A 23,676-nucleotide genomic window follows, 5' to 3' on the forward strand; every position below is an offset into this window, starting at 1 on the left:
AGGCTCCGAGCTGTCAGCACAGAGCCCGACGAAGGGCTCGATCTCACAAACTGAGACCATGACCCGAGCTGAAATCGGACGCTCAACCAGCTGAGCGTCCCTAAAGGGGTAGGTTTTAAAAGATAAGGTTAGCCTCCCAAGCAGTTCTGACTTGAGGTAAAGCTTTGGGGAGTCCTGTGGTTTCTTTGGCACCTCCAGTTCAAGGGCAGAACATCCTGAGTATCTGGACCTTCCACTAGAGGAGGAGCCCCTCTCCCCTGCTGATTTACTCATACACAGAAGCCCTGTGGGAGAGCTGATCTTCACTGCATGTCAGGTACCAAATACTAAGAAACTAGGACAAAAGTTGTCACGGAAACCATTTTAATGCTAAGAAAACGTTTCCACCAAGTGCTGGAGAAGCTGTCGAGCCTGGCCCATACCCCACAGGACCTGGGCTCCCCCACCCAGGGTAGCTACTCAGTCACAGCTCCTGCCCCCACTTTGCTCGGGGTGAGAATGTTTCTTAGCCTTGTCTGCTGTTTCCTGACACTTTCCCTTTTGGGAAGCCAGTTTCCATCCTAAGGTGGCATTTCTCCACGTTGAAGCAAGAGTTCTGCTGCTCCCCTACTTGTAGAGCACTGTGTCAGGTCTCAAAGCTCTCCTCACAGTCTTGTTCCACTTTAACCAGTGATCCTGTGATGTGTAGGTATTGTTTGTTTCACCAGTGTGAGAATTGGAGCTCAGAGAGGTGAAGTACTTGGCCGAGGTCAAATAGCTCGTAAGTGAAAAGGTGGGATTTGAACCCAGGCAGTCTGGGTACAGAGCCCCTTTGTGCTTAAAATAGGAACCTAGTTAAAAGCAAGGACAGTTTGTTCTTTTTGTTGTTAAACATTCCCATTTATAAAGTTCCCTTTGGAAAGAAAGTAATAAATGTGCAGTTGCAAGGACAGACTCTCAAAGCAACTTCCCTGCCTGATTTTAGTTTGGAAAGAGATGGCTTTGTGAGGTGGGGTGGAGAATTATCCAGACAAGTCATGCCAGCATGACTGGCTGCTGCAGACAGGCCAAGTGATTTCCATGAATGACTGGATTTTAACAAGTTACTGAATTCTGCAACTTCCTTTCTCCACTGGTGCTTTGCCTTCATAGAAGATCTGAGTGCAGACATGAAAGAAGAAAGCCATGGCTTGGCTTGGGCCAGTGGTTTTGGGAAAAAAGGGGAGAGCGCAGAGTAAGAGCATGAGCATCATTTGCCTTTCTCTAATGTTCTGATTCTAAATTAGTAGGATCTCTCCTGGGAAGAGGGTCCCATAGGAGCACTGGCGGACTCTCAGACCTGGAAGCACAGAATAGGAAGTCTGAGAGGGAATTTCTCCAGCCGGTCTGCCAAAGAGAAATCTGCTCTTGTGAAGACACCACACATCCTGAGAAGTGGCAGCCAGTGCTACTAATGCTGTGCCCAAGAGCCCAGCTGGAGGCCCGGGCCATCTCGCAGCCCCTCGGAGCAGGGCCATTCAGCTCGGTACTGTATTCATACCCTTCAGTTTGAATATGGTGATCCTGATCGCCACAAGTCCTGTAATGTCCTCCTTCCCATCCCCCTTCTTCCAGTGTATTGGTCATAGACCCTGCCTGGCAGGGTGGCACATAACCAATTCAGAGATCGAGGTCAGCTTTACATTCCTGTGGAAAGGTGACATAATCACTGAGCGTGAGCCCTTGGGTTTAAACTCGAGCTAAGGGCTACAGGGGAACCAGGGTCCCTGCCTGGAATTAAAGCACCCTAACATCTGTCTTCACAAAGGCAGAAGTCTGTGTGCCCCACCTCGGAGCAGTCTGCTGCCTAGTTCTGTGCACGGTCTGGCTGGCAACAGACATGCACTTGTAGCACCCGTGGATTCTCCTGAATCCCTGCAGAATGGAACCTGTGAGCAAAGTCCTTGGGTCAGGGAAGTACCCCCTGTAAGAGCTCGCCACCTGTACCCCAAGTCAACCAGGGCTCTTTGAGGTCCTGGGGCAGCAATACCTGACGAGGTATTAAGGGGCAGGTCCAGGCGGATGAAGGAGGCAACTGCCAGCCAGGGCTCTAGGCTTCCAGGCAGTTTCCACAACAGAAATCTCCCCCACTCGCCATTTCCTTGTCTCCGTTCTTTCCCACCTGATTTCCCGCCAGCCCACAAACGAAGAAGGGGGAAAAAGAAAAGCCACAGCCAGCCTTGCAAAACTCGTCTGCCCTGCCCAGCTGGAGTCTACGGCTGCGTGTGGGGTCTCCACCTGGAGGATTATCTGGGTTCTACTTCCAGGCTGTGGTGGGGATGGTGATACCACTTCCTGGTCCCAGACCCCAGTGTTCCTTGAGCCTGTGCTAAGGTGGGGCTGGCTGCAGAATCCTGAAGGGCCTGCCCAGGGGCAGGCAGTCCTGGACCTGAGAGAGGTAGAGGGGCCACAACAACTTGAGCTTCATGCTGAAGGCCCCTTTCTAGACTTTGGCGTAAAGTCTTTTTTTCCCCTCAAGTTAGGGGGAGGGAACAGGCCCATCGTGAATGTCTGGAACCATGCTGAAGTCCTTACGTTCAGGTTGGCCTCAACTGGCCAGTGCTTCAGTCGGCCATCCACCACAGTCCGGTCCAACAGCTGACTGGACTGGATTCTTTTTTGTGGAACTGGTAAGTCACCGAGGACGGCCGATCTTGAGCTTTTCCTCCCAACAGAGAGGTACTACCCCTGGTGAAAAGGACACCAGAGGGCCCTCTTTTTACACAACAGAATGTCAGCACTGGCAGCATCCTTGTCCAGATGAAGAAACAGGCCCAGAGAGGGGAGGTGACCTCCCCAGGGTCTCAGGGACCTGAGAGCAGAGCCAGGGATCCTGGCTTTGTAGCCCTGAGTTAGAAAGCATTTGATCCTCCATGAAAATAAATACTAAGAATACCACCAAGTTACCACAGTCCGTGACGGGTGGGCCCAAAAGGCCGTACGTTTTCTAACTGTAGTCTAAGTTGCTTTAAAAAAGTGAAAAGTCAGAATGTTCCATTTGGAATGTAGTCCCGTTAGGTGGCAGGCTCCACTGCGTGTCCTAAAAGTAATTCACATTTATCGGCTGCATAAAGGATGTTGTAGTGGGATGTTTTATAGAGCAGGTAAACGGAAGGGGTGGCCGCCTCGGGGAACACGTGGTGGTTCAGGGCCGTGTCCATCTCGTCCACATACTCCACCTGTAGGGCGATGTTCAGTGCCTGAGACAGGGCTGTGATCTGGATGTGGTCACACTCCGTGGCCATGGGCTCCACTTCCTGCAAATCCAAGATGCAAAAACCCAGTTTAGGAAGGAGGACGAGGGAGAATCCCAGCCCTGGCTTTGGTGGCCCCGGGTCACAGCGTCTGTGCTGGGAGGTCATCTTAACGACAGCTCATCAGGGAGGAGGTAACAGCCAGGAATCTGCTAGGACTGCGAGGCCTGAACCTAGATCTGGATTCTGGGGCCTAGGTGTGTGTGGGAAGAGCATCCTATACTACCTTGAGGAATCGGGAAGGGGGCACAGGAATACTTAAGCTTGGCTTCTTAATGCACAGAACCAAAGAACGTCAGAGCAGAAGAGGACTGGCGTGACGGGATTTAACAGAGGCCAGGCGAGTGAGTCCAGATGCCGAAGAGGCAACACAGAGAGGCAGAGGTGGTGGCAGGCTGGCGAGTGGGTCCCCCGTAACTAGGGCAGGTGCCTGCCCCTCGGCTCCTGCTGATCGTTGCCACGCGAGAACACGGCCCTGAGAGCTGGATCTTGGAGAGGAATCCCCTTCGTCCTGAAAACTGCCCAATGTTTTTTTTTTTTTTTTTAATTTTTTTTTCAATGTTTATTTATTTTTGGGACAGAGAGAGACAGAGCATGAACGGGGGAGGGGCAGAGAGAGAGGGAGACACAGAATCCGAAACAGGCTCCAGGCTCCGAGCCATCAGCCCAGAGCCTGACGCGGGGCTCGAACTCACGGACCGTGAGATCGTGACCTGGCTGAAGTCGGACGCTTAACCGACTGCGCCACCCAGGCGCCCCGATTTTTTTTAATTTTTTTTCAATGTTTATTTATTTTTGGGACAGAGAGAGACAGAGCATGAACGGGGGAGGGGCAGAGAGAGAGGGAGACACAGAATCGGAAACAGGCTCCAGGCTCTGAGCCATCAGCCCAGAGCCTGACGCGGGGCTCGAACTCACGGACCGCGAGATCGAAAACTGCCCAATGTTTAAATGTTGGCTACGCTTTCAGATAAATGCATCATAGGCCAAACACATCTTAGGACAAATGTGACTGTGGGGCTGCTACTCCGCGGTTCTGTAAACGGTCCAATCCGAGGCCCTCATTTCTCAGATGGAGAACCTGAGGCCCAGGCAGGGACAGTACTGGCCCAGAGCCACACAGTTCAGGCAGCTCAAGTAGGGTCTGTTTCTGGCTTGCTCGTCTTGCTCTGCAATTACAAATGCAGCCGTGACTTCAGGTCCCCTGCCTAGGGATGCTGGTGCTCAAGTCTCTTGAGGGCAGAGGGCCCTGCCCAGCACTTCCCTGCAGCCCATACACAGACTTGTCTGTCCTCCCCAGTGTGTACAATCCCAGGAGGTGGGTGTTGCACAGCGGAGCCCGGGCCTGGGGACTAAGTCCCCAAAGCCTGAGACCCTGAGGACCTACGTGAGTGCAGAAGTCCTCGATGTCCATCTCCTCACCGATGAAGTGTCGGAAGAAGTCTGCGCGGTTCTTGATGAAGGCCGAGGTGAGCAGGCGCAAAAACTGCACGATTCGGTCTGAGGTGCTCTGGTCATTGAACACCTTCAGCAGGCTGGACACCGAGCCGTCCTTCTCTACGAGTTCCACCACGCTGTAAAACTGCGCCACGGGCTATCAGTCAGGGGAGGCCCGGGCAAGACCTGCCCTCCTCCGAGGGGCCCTGTCCCCAGGATCCTCTCCTCCGTGTGGATTTCTGTTCTTAAATCCTCAAGTTGAGGTACCAAACTAAATCGATCTGGGACCAAAGTAAGAAGGGTACTCTGCCATGAGCACCTCAGCCCAGAGCCATGTCTGGGGAACAGCAGTTGGGATCTCCTTCCATCACTGTGGTGGTTAGGATTCTTATTTACAGAGTCAGAACTGAATCCCCAACCCCGCCCCCTTGCCCCCTTCCCCCGGGGGTCAGGGGAGTAGGGTGGAGAGGGAGTGCGTGAAGGAGGCTGGGGAAGTTTCCAGCTTGAGAGCTACCTCCCAAAGGAGGTACCTCCTCTCCAGGAGGGCAGGGCCCTGTCCCCCCACATCCCCACAAGCAGGAAGCAAGTGCCAGGCCCTCCCCAGCTGGGAGGAGCCAGACGGGCAGAGCCACAGAGCCGTGGGCCGTGACGGGCTCTGGCCAATGCCGGCGGCTGTCTGCTCGGCCAGTGTGGGAGAACCTGGTCCCTCAGCCGTCCTGCCCAGGTTGACTCACAGCATTAAAGAAGTTTCGGAACTTGTGCTCTTCAAAACCGGCAGCTAGAAGGTCATTTGGGGTCTGCAGGACGCGCTCTTTGAACCTGAAGGGGGTGGATTGGGGCTCAAGTGGAACGCTTCTGGAGCACAGCTGTGCTGGTCAGTGCCTCCCGCTCTCACCCGCTGCCCCTCACACACCCGAGGAGGCGCGTGTCACTAATAGCTGAATGCCCACCTTTCACAGCACCTCCCTGTGGATCCCACACGGACTTGGCTGTCCTCCCCAGTGTGTACGATCCCAGGAAAGGGGGTATTACACCCATTTCACAGAATAGGAGGTTGGGGTCATCACCATCCACTCCCAGTCATGTTGAACTCTGTCCCTCCTTCCCGTCCCCATGGTTCCTGCTGTATCCTTACCATCTGCGGCCTGGGCCACTCCCAGCCTTCCTGTGCTCCCGGTCCCCTCACAGGGACCTCTGGAGTCACCTAGCACAGCCCTCTCCCTCAGGACACAGCTCCTCAGCACAAATGTCTGGCGGGGTGGGCCCTGCCTAGCTCCCCAACCTCTCCTCCCTTTTCACTTTTCAGTCTCCCTCCCCCCACCCTCCCCAGCCACTCCCATTCGCATTTCACTCTGGAGCACCCGATCCCCTCAACCAGTGGCCTGTACCTACTCACAATAGCTAACTGTTCAATTTTCAAGATTTGGCAGCCAGTTATTAAACAGCTGCTATTTAAAAATCAAGCTGGGGCACCTGGGTGGCTTAGTCAATTGGGTGGCCGACTTCGGCTCAGGTCGTGATCTCGTGGTCCATGAGTTGAAGCCCTGCATCAGGCTCTGTGCAGACAACTCAGAGCTTAGAGCCTGCTTTGGATTCTCTTTCTCTGCCCCACAGTCTCTCTCTAATTTGAATATACTTTAAAAAAATAAATCAAGGTATGTAGGGGTTGCCTGGGTGGCTTAGTCATTAAGCATTTGACTTTGGCTCAGGTCATGATCTCACGGTTCAGGAGTTCCAGTTGGGCTCGAGCCCCGCTTCTGTCTCTCTCTGCCCCTCGCTCACTTGTGCCCTCTCTCAAAGAAAAAAAAAAAAAATCAAGGTCTTAACGATAAAATGAATTCTACTGAGACACACAGATAATGAATTCTACTGAATTGTATCTAACGATAAAAATCAAACTTAACGATAAAATGAATTCTACTGAGACACACAGATAAATATCCAAACTCAGTTTCCTAACTATCTGCTTTTGAGGTTGTCTTTCTGTCGTGGACTGCACGACATATGCTGCAGCTTGTGTTTCTCCCCCGCCTCCCCCAGCGACCCCATGATAGTAGCTTGAAAACTAGTCACAACAGGAGTATTCATACCACAAAATGGGCCTTCGTGCCCCACGGCCATTAAACCTTTGCCGGCACTGACAATCCTTCAGACCCTTCCAAAGGCCCTTGATCCCCCTCTCTGCTCCCACCGTGGGCCCCCAATGGCACAGCCCCCTTCTGAGATCAGTGCTGGTACTCATGGGGGTGTGGTGAGGAGCCCAGCAGCTGCCACGCCCCCCAGACACAGTTTAGCAGCGGAGATGACGAGTGACAAGTCACTGGGCTGGAGGGAGGGTAGTGGCCCACGCAAGGTGTGGGGGGGGGGGGGCTCTGGGGAACCGGCTGGCACCGGCCAAACTGCAGCCCTGAGAAGGGAGGCCAGACTCTAGTGGGATATGGGGGACCCGGGTCGGGGGGTGTCACGAGGGACTAATGGCATGAGGAGGTGGTTTAGGTGCCTCATTTTGGGAGAGGGGGTGGTGAGGAAAGAGGGATGGTGTGTGTGTGTGGAGCAGAGACATCTAGACCGGGAGGTGAAGGCCTGCTGTGGCCAGGGCAGGCGTGGGGAGCCCCTGCTGGCAGTTGCTCTTAGGCTTTGGGCCCCCTTCCCTCCCTGGGTTCCCTGAACCTCGGCCGCCCTCCCACATTCATTCCTCGCCTTGACTGCTGAACGCCCCCCACCCCCTGCACCAAGCACTGAGGAGCGGCACACGGCCCCAGCCAAGTGGGCAAACACCCCAGCCGGGGCTCCCACCCCTTGAGGTGAGCGTGGCAAGGAGGACAGCGTTGGGACGTGGAACACAGGCTCTCTAGGCTGTAAGGCAGCTTTCGTGTGACCTTGGGCAAGTCTTGTAACCTTCCTGAGGCTCCGTGTACTCAGCTGTAAAACGGGGTAACACGAACCTCGTACATCCTACTGCCCCTGGGTACCCCCGCTGGAAGGCTCACAGATATTTTGGACCCTGCATCACCAGAACAGAGCTCCCCATCTTCCCTCATCCCCTTTGCGGCAAGCGGCTTTCCCATCCTGGGAACGCTCAGGCCGAACACCGGCAGCCCTCCTGGGCTCCCCTCAGCTCCGGCACCACAGCCACCAGCCACCCCCACGGGAATCTGGAACCCGACCAATTCCTTGCACCTGCTCACAAAGCCAGCGTCCTCTCCTCTCCCTGAGCACGCTCCTTGCTGCAGCCTCCCAGTCTGTCCTGCGGGTAGCAGGCCAGGCGAGCCTCTGCTCAAACCCTCAGCGGCTCCACCTCATTCAAGCGGAGACTCAAGGTCTCTATAGAGGCCCACGAGCCCCCCCACCCCTCACCTCCAACCCCTACTTAAAACTGCGACCCCCCAGCCCCAGACAACTGGGCCGCCTTCCCCGCCTAGTTTTTTTCCTACGACACTGAGCAGCACCTGGCACCTCACATGTTCTCTGTTTTCTGCTGGCCTGCCTGCTCCACAGGTAGGGAATTTTGTCTCTTCTCTGCTGCATCCCCAGGGCCTGCAACAGGGTCTCTGTGATGCCCTGCTGGGTGAGGACCGCAGGGAGGGAAGAGGGTGCCCTGGAAGGAGTGTAGGGTGAAGGTGAACAGCATGCCGGGCTGGTATAGACACATAAGGGCCGGGCTTTGCCAGCATCACCGTGCTGGGTCCTCCCAACAACACCCTAAGTGTGCAAAATTATCCACCTTCCACAGATGGTGGAAACGGAGGCTCAGAGAGGCGGGGTAACTCGCTCAAAGTCACACAGCAAGTAAGCAAGAGAGTGAGGTCTGGCCTCAGGGCCCCGGGCCTCGGCATGGCACAACTCTGGGGGACACGGGTGGCGGGGGAAATCTCTGTACTGTACTGTCTCAACCCTCAGGGCTGTGGGGAGACGGCAAAGTGGGTCTGGCACCAGGGTCCACGGATCCAACCCAGGTGCTCTGTGACCTGTGTCTGCTCTGGTCCTGTATGTGTCGCAGAGTGGCCATCAGACTCTCAGGGCAGTGAGAGCTCCAAGGTCAAGAAGCAGGTCTTAGCTCCTTGCTGCTCAAAGTGTGGTCTGAGACCCAGCAGCGGCGGTGCCTCCGGGAGCTCAAGAGAAACAGAACCGCGGGCCCTGCCCCAGACTGGATCAGAACCACACCCGACAGGGTCCAGGCGGGTTGAACAAATGGTGACGCTAGAGAAGCCCTGACTGAAGCCCAGACAGAGGCCTAGAGGGTCGCTCTGGGGGCAGCTGCTGGACAGAGGCCTTCCTCGGCAGCCCGTCAAGAACCAGGCCTGACGAGCTAGACGCCTGGTTACGCGCACCCAGAAACGGGCGGCCAAACGGGCGGAGCTCCTTCGCTTTCTCCTGGAATCTTCAGGAAGGCAGCCGGCGCGACCCACCCAGGCGGACTCGGGCCAGAGGGCTGGCGGCACCCGTGAGCTCACTGGTTCCACCCCCGGCCGCCGGGCTGCCCCCACCTCCGCCACGGCTGCCCACTCCCGGGTGAGGCGGGCTGTGCCAGGGAAAGCCGCCCGGCGGGGGTGGGGTGGGGTTCAGGGCCCAGCGCTCCCTCGAGGCCACTCACCTGAGGACGTCCCTGCTCTTCCCCAGCAGAGACTCCAGGTAGGAATAGCCCAAGGCCCGGTAGAAGCAGTTGCCGTCCCCCTTGGTCTTGCGGATCCCAGTGAACCTCTTGCTGAGTTCCTGTGGGGCAGAGAAGGAAATGGGGACATCCGCAACACCGCTGACCCTCGCGTCTCGTCCTGTGAGGACCCAGGCCCCCGAGTCCCCCGGTCCTCTCAGACCGGCCGCCCCTTCCCGGTCTCCCGGCTTCATCACAGAGGTTAAACGATGCTGAGCACGTCCTTGTGGCGGGCGGGAGTCATGGCCCGCCCTCAGGCAGCCTACAGTCTGCGGGAGACGGACAGACAGAACAGGGGAAGCACGGGGGCGTCTCAGAGCAGTGGCATCTACACCAGACTTCGGAAGTCTGGGAAGGCTTCCTGGAGGAGAAGTGGTGTGCGTGGCGGGGGCGGCATGGGTGAGCGGAGGCCTTGGGTGGGGTGTGACTGGAGGGCTAGGAGTCTGCAGAGCCGGTAGAAAAGGCCTCTGCAGACAGAACCAAGCCATCCGCCCAGTCCTTCCAACGTTTCTCAAAAGCTGCGCCCTCCCCACGCCACCCACCTCCGGCTCTGCTCCTGGCTGCCCATTTCCCTCTGAAATGGCCCGGAGGCCCCTTTGCCGCCTCGTGGAGCTACAGTCGGGGTTTTGACAGCAGAGGGCACGGGGAGTCCCTGCTCCCACCACAGCGACGAGGCGGCTTGGAGCTGACGGGGCCCATCCCAGGCAGGCCAGCAGGAAGACCATGCTCCTTGGGGAACCCCACCTCCTCTCCTGAGTGGGCGCCAGGGCACACGGGTCTGTGCCACCCAGCCCCTGCCCCTGCCCCCCGGGGGTGCTCCCTACGGCCACAGGACAGAAGCAGAGTTCTGCCGCCCCCCAGAGACGGACGGCGCCCAGGCTCCCCCTACTACCCTGGTTCTGTGAGCTGTCCCTGCATCCTTCCAGCAAACTCCCCATTTGCGTAGCCCAGCTGGAGTGGCCCTTCCCCGCCGAGAGATGCCCTAACGCCGTGGTTATGGATGCAGCTGGCGAGAGAGACCAGGCTGCCTGGTCCGAACGCAGCTTGTCCACGCACTAGCTGCGGGACTGTGGACCTGCCATCTCATCTCTGGGCCTCGGTTTCCTCAGCCGTCAAACGTGGATGCCACAAGTACTGACCCTGCAATATCGTAACGAGGTCTCAGTGAGTACGTAAAGCACTTAGGACAGCGCCTAGCTTTAAAATAAATCACTGTCTATGTTTTTGTGTGTGTTTGTTTTGGCAACTAAAAGATTTCTCATTAAGGCAAATGCCCAACATCGAAGTATTCTGGGAGCCCTTTAATTTGCCTGGGAGCCCAGCCCCAGTGCTCAGCCTTTCTGCCTTCAAAGTGGCACCTTCACCTCTGGTCCCAGCTCCAGCCCCTTTGATCCAAGATCCTCTCCTCCTGAACCTCTGCCTCACCTGGATTTTCCTCTGGTAAATCCTGTTTTCAGGATGATCCCGAAGAATTGACAGAATGTCACATTTTTCTGATATTAGGTCGAAAGATGTTTCACTCTGAAAGAAAAAGCAGCAAAGCTGTGACCATTTCAAAGCAACTGATGGACTTCCACCAAGGAGGAAGCCTCCGAACTGCTAGTCACGTGACCTAGTGAACGTGAGGAGCTCCCAGCATCCTGGATGCCCTGTTCCCTGGACAAGGGAGTCGGGGTCCGCCCCATCAAATAACTTCCGGCTGGGTTCATTTTAGAGCATCACCCCTCAAACCTAGTAAGCCTTCATGCTGGAGCACGAGGTGTCCCCTCGTCTCCTGTCCTTCCTGCCTCATTCATTCGTTCTTTTGTTTGCCAACAATTCCTGACCGGCCAGCTCGCCCCAGCGCTGTGCGACAAGCCAGAAACAAGTGAGAACCTCCGGCAGAGGCGCCACCTACCGGTCACAGTCCACACTGCAGCTCGGAAGGAGTCGGTCCGCTCCAACCCAGAGGCGGGGCTCTGCCGGGAAGAAATCTGCAGGGAGCGGTAAGGGCAGGAGACCTCTCCGTTTCAATAGCCAACTCCCTGCCAGCCTCCTCCCTGCCTCATACTGTTCCTGCCCAGACAAGTGGGAGACGCACCCCTGCCTCCAGCCCACCCCCCGGAACGGCTCTGATCTCAGCACGAAAATAACGGAAGAGGAACTGGTGTTAAAGCCAAGTGTTGTTGAATTTAAGATGAGCGGCCCCGGTACCTGCACACAAACAACCCAAGGAGACAAGTTACGCCACGGCACGCAGGTGAAAGGTTGGGGTTACTGGGGATTTCTGGGAATGGAAATCCAGTTTCCCATCAATTTGCTGCCGTCATTTTCAACAGAGTCGTCACCACTCTGACTTTACGCCTCCAACCGGGAGGCCCTTTCCCGGGCAGCCTCTCTGCCTCCCCATGGACTCGACAGTGACCTCAGCTCCGCACCATAGGGCTCACAGAGGAGCCTTGAGGTCACAAGCCCCTTTCCACCTGGAAAGGCGTCTGGGTTTCTGATGATTAGATTTCTCCAAAGCTCACCACCGGAAGCAGGGAGCTGGGCCACGAGATCATACGATGAGGTGGAAGGGACTCTCAGGGCTCCCCGTCTCCACACTGGACGGACTCAAGCTTCTGTCTCACAGTGAGCTTCTTTGGCTCTGATTCCTGTACCCAGCAGCCAGGACAGAGAAGCTCTTTGGCCGGTTCGGGACATTTCTCGGGGCCCAGATGCTCCCTGCCATCCAGGTCTCCGAAGCCACATAGGCCTCCCTTGGTGTAGAACATCTGCCTGATTCCCCAGGGCCCCTCACAGGGCCTGGAACAGAGCAGGGGACGAGAGGTTTGTTAAACGAATAAAAGCCACCTCCTCCATGAAATCTCCCTGGCTGCCCCACCCCATCGAAGTCTGGCTTGGGCTCTCCCTTGAGCTCACACTATATTCCTTCTCTCCCTTTCTGCTGACCCCAAACATGCCTTCTCCTGGATTTGGGGGGGGTGGGGGGTCAGGCCAACCAGAGAAAAACCCAAGGGTGGAGAAGGAGGATTGTGTTGTCCCAAGAAGAACAGGAGAAAAAGGGTTTCTAAAGGAGGGAACAGGCCCTGCAAATGCCTGGGTGGGGGTAGGAGGAAGAGACTCTGAGTTTTCCTTCTGGAAGCTTCCATTCCATATCCATCCTTCTTTGCAAAATTAACTTAGCTTCGGGCTCCTTCCTCACGTCGGCTCTGACATGACAGGGGCAGGGAAACCATCGGAAGTCCAATAACCATTTGGGGGCAGATGCTGCGAGGTTGCTTTTCCATCAGTCACCGCCCATTTCCTCCCTACTTAACAGGGTTCCTGTTTTACTCCAGGCAGAGTGGTAGAAAATGACTTTCAGTTTTAGATAAAAGGAACCAAGCTCACAGGTCCTACCCCTTCCTCTTCCTGCCTGCCTGCAGTGCAGATGCAACGTCTGTATTACAGCAGCCATCCTGTGGCCGTGAGGCTGAAAGCCAATACACAGAGAATGGTTTGATGTTCTGCTGCTATGCCAAGCCCAAGATGTAGGAAAGGAGAGGCGCCATGATCGTATACCCGCTACGTGCCATGGTCTGGGACAGAGCCTTACATATCCCCGTTAGCACATTTAACCCCCGAGAACAATTACCCTACCCACTCTACTGACAAGGTCAGGTCCCTCGTGCCAGGAAGGGATTTAATGCAGATCTGACCGAGACCCATGGACGCTCCACCAAGCCAAAACTGCTGGGCAGACAGAGCTCCTGAGGGATCAAGGCTGCTAGACTGTGGCCCCAGCTGGGCAGACGGCATAGCTCTCTACCAGCTCACGGTCTATAGCAGTATCCCCCAAGCCGAGGACACTCGTCACGGGGGGAACAAGAGACGGTTTACAGGTGTCCACACATGGGGTTAAAAGGCATTGAGGCATCTGGAGGGAAAGTTATTCTCTATTCAATTCCCTTCCAACCTAATCACGCCAAGGAGCAAGTTGGCTTCCAGTATACCTTTAATGCCTTTAATGCTCTCCTAGCCTCTTTTGGCCAGCGAGCAGGGAGCCTAAACGTGTTCCATTTTCTTTTTAAGTAAGCTGGATGCCCAGTGTGGGACTCGAGCTCACAACCTGGAGATCAACAGTCACAACTCTGCCAGCTGAGCCAGGCAGATGCCCCCAAGTATTCCATTTTTACTTGCGATCCTTTTTAGATGTAACACAAGCCAGCTTTGGGGGCACCTGGCTGGCCCAGTCCATGGAGCTGTGACTCTTGATGTCTGGGTCATGCATTCAAGTCCTACGTTGGGCACAGAGCTTACTTAAGAAACAAGCCAGCTTTATTAACTTCCTTGGTGTATCTTTAAAAGTTGACGTGATTTGATCTATTCTAAATCACGGAAGATTTCCGTTACTGGCATGACAACAGTTGCTGGCGAGCAGTTGATTTTGCGCTCCTACTGTGCGCTAATGGAGCAAATACCCACGGGACCCCGTAAGTTTCAGAACAGGAAGTCACCTTTGCTGCTTGGAGGGAAAAGTAAGGTGGCACCCAGGTATGTTTAAACACAGCAGGTGCCCCGACTCTGCAGCACCCTCTCGCCCACAGTCTTATTTTACTCCAGAGTCCCATTAACCACCTCACTAACAGAAGTCCGGTTTTACGGACAGCAGACTTAAAATGTTGGCTCAGGTCTTTCTAAACATGGATTAAAAAGCAGTACAACCAGTATTTGATGCCTAGTTTGATGCCTGGCCTGCCCCAAACAAAACCCAACCAAATGGTGGGGTGGGGGAACGTGGAGTTAGCGGGGGAGCGAAGGGCGTGTGGAAGGGAGTTTAAGGAATTAATCTGAACTACGTAAAGACAAGCACTTGTGGTAGAAAGCTGCCAACAAGTCAAAAATGAGAATATGAACACTAGAGCAAGGAAAGGGACATGCGTCTCGTACCAGGAAAGCCAATGCAGGGTTTCTACTTGCCCCAGGGTAAACTTGGCCTTTTGGGGGCAGCTGGGTGGCTCAGTCAGTTAAGCGTCTGACTTTGGATTTTGGCTCAGGTCATGATGTCACGGTTCGTGGGATCAAGCACCACACTGGGCTCTGCACTGACCGTGGGGAGCCTGATCGGGATTCTCCCTTTCCCTCAAAGATAAACATTTAAAAATAATAATAAAGTTGGCATTTGGGGCAAATTTACGTAAGCTACTTAATTTAAAGGGAAACTGTCAAATAGCACTTTGGCGGGGGGCGGGGGGGGGTGGTTGCTCTCGGCACTGAGAGCCAAGCTCATCACACTTGGGGTTAGAGAGACCCGCGGTCAACACTGGCTTCCCCTTCATTCCCGTTGAAGCCCCATCTTCTATGGGTGGTCCCTGTGGTATGTCGGTCAACATGTACCCATCTTTTTATGGCAGTAAAATATACCCAACATAAAATATACCCCCATAGCCACTTTTAAGCGTACAGTTTGGTGGCATTAAGTATGTTCACACTGTTGTGCGACCATCTCCACCATCCCTTTCCAGAACCTTCTCTCTATCCCCACCTGAAACTCTACCCATTAAACACCAACTCCTCATTCCCTGCACCCCACGCCCCCATCCCAGTCCCTGTACCCACCATTCTGTTCTTGGTCTCTGAATTTGCCCATCCTAGGGACCTCATGTAAGTGGAATGTATTGGTTTTCTTCAAACCACGGAGTTGTTTTCTGTTTGCATGCGTTTTATTTTTTAATTTACATCCAAGTTAGTTAGCATATAGTGTGATGATTTCAAGAGTAGATCTAGTGATTCATCCCCAATGTATAACACCCAGTGCTCATCCCGACAAGTGTCCTCCTTAGTGCCCCTTCCCCATTTAGCCCATCCCCCACCCCACCACCCCTCCAGCAACCCTGTTTGTTTTCTGTATTTAAGGGTCTGTTTTGTCCTCCTTCCTGTTTTTACATTATTTTATGTTTGCATGTGTTTTAAATGTGTATACATATTATTCTACACATATCGTGGCCTTTTTATTTTTCTTCACTCAGTGCTATTTAAGATTTAGCCCTCCTGACAAATGGTTGCCCAGTGGTCTTCCTCTATCTACCACGGGTGATGGAGCCTCGTGTTAGCTCCAGCGCCCCCTAGTGGCCACAGGTGTATTTATTGGGCTACGGGGCGGGGGAGGGGTGGGCAAGAGGGTTTCTACCTTGGCGCCTTCAAGTCCCAGCCTGGCAGGCATCCAGAAGGCCCAAGTCAGCTGGAGTCACCTCCCCACCAGCATGGCCCTGGTCACAGCTCTGGGGAAAAACGAGTCTCAAACTCCAGGGAGAACCCAGGCACAGCCTCAATTTACTGGCATATAAATCAGGTAGAATGCTCTGGGTTTGACACCGGCTAACTCTCATTGATGTTTTTTTAAATTTTATTTTAATCGTGGCTGAAAACTTCCAGGATGTTACAGAAAAAAGGACAGGCCACGCCTGACAATGTCCTGTCAGACCTAATCAGGCGCCTGCTACGGTTTTAGCCCTTAACTGCTGGTTTGCAAATACATGGTAAATAAGTCAGGCGGTTGGCAACTCTGTTCGGAAATGGCGTGTAGCAGGTTAAGTCGAGAAAAGGACATTTCTCCCATCACTGGCTCTTACCCAGCAGCCCTGGGAACCAGCCCCGCTAGCATGTGAGTTTGGCATTCAGACCAGGTCTGAGTCCACACTGGGAGCCTGGACACGGACTCCCTGGCCTGGTGTTCACCTGCAGCCTCAGAGCCCAGGTGGAAATTAAACCACCTACCCGGGTGAGCAGATCCCGCCTCGAGTCTACACCCCCTCCAAACTCAGGGAAAGGCAGATTCCCCATTTTCCTCTGGTCTTCTCTCCAAAGCCTGTCTATAGACTGAAAACCCGGCCACGTAGCCCCAAGAGTTGCCTCCACCGGCCTCAGACCAGCCCTCCACCTATACCCCAATCCACGCATCCAGCCACTTTGGTTCGAAGCCCTGAAAGCTTCTGGAGAAGATGCCTTCAAGCGGGGATGGGGAGGTCTGATCCCACAGCTCTGCACCCCTGCCCATGGGGACCCCACGTGCCCAGCGCTGTTCGAGGACCTCCAGGTACCCCCCGGGAGATGATGGGATGGGCTGACATGGGCTGCAGGACAGGAAGGGGCGGAGCCGAATGGAGGGGCTCTGGCAGCTCTGTCCAACCAGCCCTAAAGGCTCGTCTCATGACATGACGTGTGACCCCAAGCAAGACCCCTGCCCTCCCATGAGCTCTCAGTAGGCTCCTCCTGGAATAGGTGCAGCTCAGGGTCTGAATCCAGACTCCCTGGGCTTTCAGGAGAAACGACACAGTAGGAGAATAAAACCCCAAAAGATCTTTGGTTCACGAGTGTGTGGACCCCAAGTGCTTGGAACAGCCGCTGGTGCCCAGCAGGTGCTCAGTGACAGCTTGGGGAATGAATGAAGCCACCTCTGCTGGGCATTCACTATGGCAGGTGCTGTGGATTATCTCATTTAAGCCTCGCAATATCTGTTTTACAAACAGCAACGGAGGCACAGAGAGGTCAAGCCATTTGCCTGAGGTCACACAGCGCGGCGATCTCGGGTAGGGACTTGGACGCAGCTCACCCAGCACATCAAAAGTATTCAACAGACCCGGCTGCCTTTCTGCACCTTCTCACCCTCCACGAACAGAAGCTACTTGGCCCTGACACGTGCCCTCTTGTCACATCCCGCCAGCTCCTCAACTGTCAGGCCTCGGGCTCACGCCTCTATCACCACCGCCCCATTAACGTACCCTTTAGAGCATCTGTGGACACCCCCTAGCCCAGGCTCTGAGGTGCCAGGAGGGCTCTCACAGGCCGACCCTGGGCCCCGGCAGCCAAGGCCGGCCCTCAGCCAGCCGGACCTCCCTCCACGGCTGCTGCACCAGCAAGGCTGACCGTGGGCTGACTCAGTCTCGTTAACCAGGCCCAGCACCCCAGAAGCCCCAACTCACCGCGTGGCCTGACCTCAAGCCACCAGCTCCTTCACAGTAGAGGCCAGAGCCTCCAGGGCCACTTGCCAACAGGGCTCAGAACCCGGCCCACCCCCCCCCCCTCCTCTCAGAAGGTCCCCATTGCTTCCAGAGGCACCCCGAGGGCTCCAGGCCTGGTCTTGACTGCCTGGGGCCGGGGTCTCCACCGTGACTGCTGCTGGAGCTGGAAGGAACACCCTTTGAACTGTTTACATTAGGGTATGACGTATAATACATGAATGTACAGAATGATCAATTTTTTAACGGGTGAGTGATCAAAATGTTTGGAGGCCAAAGATTTAGGAAAGACCTAGTGTCCTGAACTGGTTTCCTGTCACCGCTGTGACAAGCTAGCACAAACTCAGTGACTTAGAAACCACACAGATTTAGGGACGCCTGGGTGACTCAGTCGGTTGGGCGTCCGACTTCAGCTCAGGCCACGATCTCGCGGTCCGTGAGTTCGAGCCCCGCGTCGGGCTCTGGGCTGATGGCTCAGAGCCTGGAGCCTGCTTCCGATTCTGTGTCTCCCTCTCTCTCTGCCCCTCCCCTGTTCATGCTCTGTCTCTCTCGGTCTCAAAAATAAATAAATAAACTTAAAAAAAAAAAAAAAGAAACCACACAGATTTATTATCTTGCATTTCTGAAGGCTCTGGGGGAAAAGCCATTTCCTTACCTTTTTTCTCCTTTCTAGAAGCTACCTGCGTTCCTTGGCTTCGTGATCCCCTCCTTCCACTGTCAGGACTCCTCACTCTGGCCCTCCCGCTTCCCTCACATCGCTCCGCCCACCCGCCCGCCTTATAAGGACCCTTGTGATTGCATCATTGGACCCACCTGGGTGATACAGGGCACTCGCCCATCTCAACACCCGTAACCTCATCACACCTGTGATGCCCTTGTTGCCACGTGAAGGAGCCCGTCCCCAGGTTCTGGAGATTTGGTGTGGACATCTTCAGGGGGCTGCTACTCAGCCCAGCACCCGCATGCCCCTTCTCGGCTGTTCAGCTAAGGAAACGGGGAAGGCCCTGCATCTGGGCTCCCGCCCCTCTTGGCTCACAGTTGTTGGCTAACCTCGCGGAGACCCCGAACTCAGACCCCAGCCACCCCTCATTTGACACCGGCCCTCATACAACATCGCGTAAAGGACCCTCAGATCTTCATCTCTGGCCCTGACCTCTCCCTGAAGCTCCGGCTTCAAACGGCCACCAGCCACCACGATGTTTGGCCGGCATCCCCCGATGACCGAGCCCTAAGAGTTCTCTCGCTCCACACCTGCCTCCCCGCCAGGGGGCTCCAGCTCCCCAAAAGGCCCAGAGCTCACGTCAAACCCAGGACCCCTCTCTTCCCCGTCGGCTCTGCTTCTGGGTCCGTCCGAGCTGCCACATCCGCCCCGTTGACCTCCTAGCTTCTGCTCCCGCCCCCCTTCCCGACCATCCTCCGCAGCAGCCAGCACAGGCCGCTTAACATGAAATCCGGCCGAGGGCACAGCTTCCCTCCCTCAATTCCCTCCAGGGGCTTCCCTCACTTCGGAAGAGACTCAACCCTCCGCCCCGCCGACAACCTCCCGGGTCCTACAACATCCGGCCTCACTGACCTTATTCTCCCAGGTGGTCTCATCCGGCTGGCTTCCTCCAACCCCGTGTCCCTTGCGTGGACCGAGACTCCTCCAAGTCAACCACCTTTTTCCTTGTCAGAAATACGCTACGGTTCTCGCTCCCTCTCCCACCCGCAGAATGAAACCCAGATCCCGCAGCATAACCTGTGAAGCTTTTCTCAGTATGTTCTGACTTGACCTGCATGTCTAGACTCCTCTCTCTTCCTTCCTCTCAGCTCCCTGCATCCACACAGACCTTTCCCAGAATATTCCATTCTTAGCCAAGTTTCCAGGCCTTTAAGCAAGCTGTCCCACCCTGCCTGGAATGTACTCTTCCTCAAATCCTTCCTGAACACTCCTGTATATGCTTCAAAACCCCATGCAAAAGACTCCCTTGTGAAGCCTTCCCTGATACCCCTGCACCCTCCGAGTGCACCAGCTTCCGGCCGTGCTCCCAAAGCCCTTGGTCAGGCCTCTTAGGCCATGACCAGTAGCTCAGGAATTGCTTGTGTCCAGCTCTGTCTTGACCAACAGGCAGTGAGTTCCTACGAGAGGTCAGGGCCCCTAATCTGACTCATCTCTGTCCATCACGGGGCCTGACTAGGGTGCCCGCCGGGGGCTCATTTGACAAATAAAAGAACAAAGCATCGAAGGGCCCTGTGGTTTTACTGTTCACCTCGGACCCTCACTCATTTATTCACCAAATGTTAAATGTGTTTTGAGTGAGCCCCCCCTACCTAGGGCCCCTGCCAGCGGCAGCCCCAGGCCTGGACTTCATCCGGGCCCCTGCCTTCCTAAGGGGCCCTGGGACCCTTCCTCAAGCTTAGCCCAGTGACTTTGAAATGGGAGAGGGAAGAAGACGCTTTATTTCCCAAGGGCATTCCTCTGCTCCCCACACATCCAGCACCATTCACACCACGTGGAAACATCACCACCACACAGCCCACATAGCACGGTGCATGGCTAACAGTAGGTGCTCAATAAATGCTGGGTAAGCAAAAGAGAACAGACCCTGAACAGCCCTCCCCCACCCCGTGATTCCCAGGCAGGCATCCTGTTTGGTTAACCACTTCACCCCTCTCCAAGGCACCCAAGCCCTCCCCATCACGGGGTGAAGGGTTGGTGCTTTTTGACCCCACTGCCCTCCTACTTCCGGTCTTGGGAATCCAGTCAGGGGGAAAGTGGAGTCAGGGGCCTCCCCGTGTAGCACAAGGCCCAAAAGTTTGGGGCCCAGCCCCCACCCTCCCTGCCCTCTCAGCTTCCCAATTTAAACCCATCATTACCCCAGCCCCTGCCACTCCCTAGTGGGCGATACAGAAGCATCTGGCCCCTTCCAGGCGCAGGCGGGCCAGGGCAACCCTTGGGCACCGGGTAGAAGCAGGAAGTGGATGCTTCTAGATGCCCCAGAGGCCCTCCACCACGCCCAGCAGCAGGCTGGTTTGTCAGGACAGCCCCGCCTTAGGTGACCTGGCTGCCCACGCCAGACGCAGAATGTGCCAGGCCATGACCGGGCTTTGACCCGTGCCCCGGCCCAGCAGCGTCCCGAAGGGGTGACCATTTCCCTGAGCAGACACGGGAGGGAGGGAAGGAGGCCAAGAAGAACCAGACATCTGTGTACGTCTACTTCCAGGACTCTTGTCACAGAAACAGAGCTAGTTAGCTGGGCCAAGCTCTCCACATGCGGCGACTGGCAGGGTCCTCGGGGCGGCCCATTGTACAGATGTGCAAAAACAGTGCTGGGCGTGGGGGTGGGGGGAGTGGTGGAAAGACCAATCAAAGCCTCCTGGCTTTCCAAGGGGCGGAGGTGGCATCTGAACTCAGGGCTGTGTGACCCCAAGCCACCTAAGAGCCCTTACGCTCTACAGGCTCCTTGGAGCAGGGGGCCCAAGACGGAAGGGGTTTCCAGCAGTCAGACACCCAGTCTCCCTTGCAGACTGCCTGACCCCTCACCGCCCCCACCCGCGACCGGGAAGGTGGACTAATGTAACACAAAGAGCACTGGACTGGGAGTCCAGAGGCTTGGGTTCAAGTCGCAGGTCTTCGACAATCAGTCCCAGCCCCCTTTCCTTCTCTGGGCCTCAGTCTCCCCACCTACCCAAGTTCCAGGTTTGGCCTGGCTCAGAGTGTCTCTGGGGCCATTTCTGCTCCAACAGTACTCTGCATCGGGGGTTCTTCCAGTCTTTCCTTTGCCTGGACCCCTAATTCACGTGCCTCACAACTTGAGGCAACCTCTCCATGTGGGTCCTGACTGCAAACACCACCTGTTGATCCGTGGGATGCGGAGGATGTCCAGCGACCAGCTGCTCCGGCAGCACCTAGGTCACTTGTGGGGCTTGGAAGGAGAGGTCTCCGATGGCAGAGACCTTGGGTGAGGGGGGCCGTGAGCTGCCCACCGAGGGGCTACTTAACAAAAGGGGCGACCCTTAGCCCTGGAGCCTCCCAGTTCCTGGCTCCCGTGGAGGACGCCAACTTTGTGCCCTCAGGCCGCACCCGCGGGGACACCGGGGACGTGAGAGCCGGGGACTGGGGGCCCTTGAGGCCGGGCTGGGTCCCCTTCCCTGGGCACCCACGGGGGACGGCGAGGCGCTTGCCGGGCCCTGCAAGGCCTTTCCAAGAAAGACGGGGGCCCCCAACATCCATCCCGACTCACTATTCCCAGAGGTCCGAACACTGCGGGACCCGCGCTGGGGGCCGAATCTGGCGCTGGTCCCCGGTCCCGCCTACCGCGCCCCGCTTCCCCTCCCCCACTCCCCCCGCCCCGCCACGATCACTGACCATAGCGACCGGAGCCGTCGGGACAGGTCCCGCCCCAGCGAGGAGCGATCCGGTGCGGGAGGGCGCCGCAGGAACCACTGGCGGGCTCCGCCAGTTGGTCGAGGCGGGGGCCTCGAGGGCGTGGGGGCGAACGGAGAATACACCCGACCGCTCCGCAAACCACAGGTTAGACCTTCACTGTGTCCCAGCAAGACACACGCTCCGTTATTGACGTCTGAGACGGGCAATCAGAAGTCGGAGCACAGGACGACACAGAAAGTGGGTGGGACTTCACTCGCCTTCCGCCTATGCTTTAAGGCCCCTTTGACAGGGACCCGCCCCCTTTTAAAGACATCGAAGGCTTTTAACTAGCAAAGGAGTTCGCCCAACCCAGAAAGACAGGTTTTAGTTTGTAAAGGCTGAAGGGCTTTTGACCAAAACTGCAAATTGACGTCTTCTGAAAGATTAGTTGGCTCTCATTAATTCCTAAACAAGGCCACCTAAGTATAGTTTGCTCAAGATCAGAGGACAGGTGCTTAGGGAACACGTGCCCAATAACATTAAGTTACCTGCCTGCCCTTGTGTAGCTTCTAAATAATATTTTACCCACTCCCAACTCATGAATCAGTAGGTTACCAGGCACTCAATTAATGGTTGTTGAATGAATGAATTTCCAGGATCGTTGATTCTGTGCCTCTGGAATTGCATGGCTCTACATGTATGGCATAGACGTGAATCAGGTTTGGTGACTCAGCCTGTATACAAGCTCGTTATTACTGAACATCAAACGCAGGAATATGTATCATTCAAAGATTCATTCACCGGCCCTCCACCCCTGGAGGAGATGCTGTGGGTGGGGGAGGGAGGGTTTCCGGGGAAGGGGGGTCCAGTGTATTGCATGCGCCCATTTTACAGGTGTTAATATTTCCAGGAGTGTATTAAGCCATCCCCATTCCCACGCTCACTCTCCTGCCCCAGGCACCAGGCTCGGCTATTGGATAAACATCTGTGTCTTACAAGTGCGTATCATTTAGTAGGTGGGGAATTTGGGGTTTAATCATGGCTCAAGGAGCAATAACAGCAGAGGCTAATTTTTATTGAGCACTTACTGTATACTGGGCACTGTCCTCAACTCAACCCATATTATCCTACTTAATTTCCTCACAACTGGTGTATGGGGAAAGATCCTATTACTGTCATCTCTATGATCCCTGTTTTCCACATGAGGAAACTGAGGCACGGGGACAGTAAGGTACTTGCCCAAGTCCACTCAGCACACAGTGGGATTCAGTCCCAGGCAGCCTGACTCTGGAGCTGGTTTTGAATTCATTCTGCTGAGGAACCATGCATGTGGTCGTGGGGATGTGTACTCCCACACCCCTATTTACTTTTGGTCTTTGTTTTTTATGCCCCAGGGAGTCGGAGAGGTAACAGAAGCGCCCAGTACCGCTCAGCTACAAAGTGGCCCAGCAAGACTGGATTCCCCAGACTTTTGACTCCTCATCCAGTGCTCGCTCCAAGCTCTGTCAGGCTTCACTCGGGGCAGGAATCACCGAGCCAGGCATGCTTCCACGGGGAGCAGGTGAGGAGTCTTTGCTGAGGAAGGGAGGGAAGGGCCCGCGGGGCATTGTCTGGGTCCCTGTGTCAGGCTTAGCCCTGGTCAAACTCGACAGCTGAGGCATTTAGGGCCTCGAGGAGGAGGATCCCGAGTGAGCTGAGGCTTCTAGGAGCTCTTGGCCCACCTCCTGCCTCTCTCCAGGCCATGGAAGGTCCAAACCAAGCTGGCACCCACGTGTGAAAGGAGCATCTGGAGTTCACAAGGAACGCTGGGCCCCAGACTGGCTTTAGACTCCGCCATTCACTGCTGTGTGGCCTTAGATGACTTCCAGGCCCTCTCTGGGCCTCTGATTCCTCACTTACTGAGAGCGTCGGACAATCTGAGTAGTTCGGAAAAACAAACAAACAAACAGATCCTTAAAAAATATTTTTAGTAGTGAGCCTTTTAAA

The 23,676-nt window shown here is 55.5% G+C and overlaps 1 protein-coding gene across 1 annotated transcript; it reads right to left on the reverse strand.

Moving 5' to 3' along the window:
* Positions 1-346: 346 nt before the first annotated feature.
* OTUB2 (OTU deubiquitinase, ubiquitin aldehyde binding 2) lies at positions 347-21,873 on the reverse strand. Its single transcript, XM_047080173.1, has 6 exons — positions 21,691-21,873; positions 10,786-10,881; positions 9,304-9,422; positions 5,444-5,528; positions 4,660-4,854; positions 347-3,275 (listed from the first exon to the last, which is right to left on the reverse strand). Exons 1-6 carry the CDS (start codon positions 21,691-21,693, stop codon positions 3,033-3,035), a joined length of 741 nt encoding a protein of 246 aa, XP_046936129.1. The 5' UTR covers positions 21,694-21,873; the 3' UTR covers positions 347-3,032.
* Between the last annotated feature and the right edge of the window lie 1,803 nt (positions 21,874-23,676).

This window comes from Lynx rufus, unplaced genomic scaffold, assembly GCF_022079265.1.
Source record: "Lynx rufus isolate CCGP_SWC_20201006 ecotype Redwood Valley unplaced genomic scaffold, mLynRuf1.p SCAF_17, whole genome shotgun sequence".
Taxonomy (NCBI): Eukaryota; Metazoa; Chordata; class Mammalia; order Carnivora; family Felidae; genus Lynx; species Lynx rufus.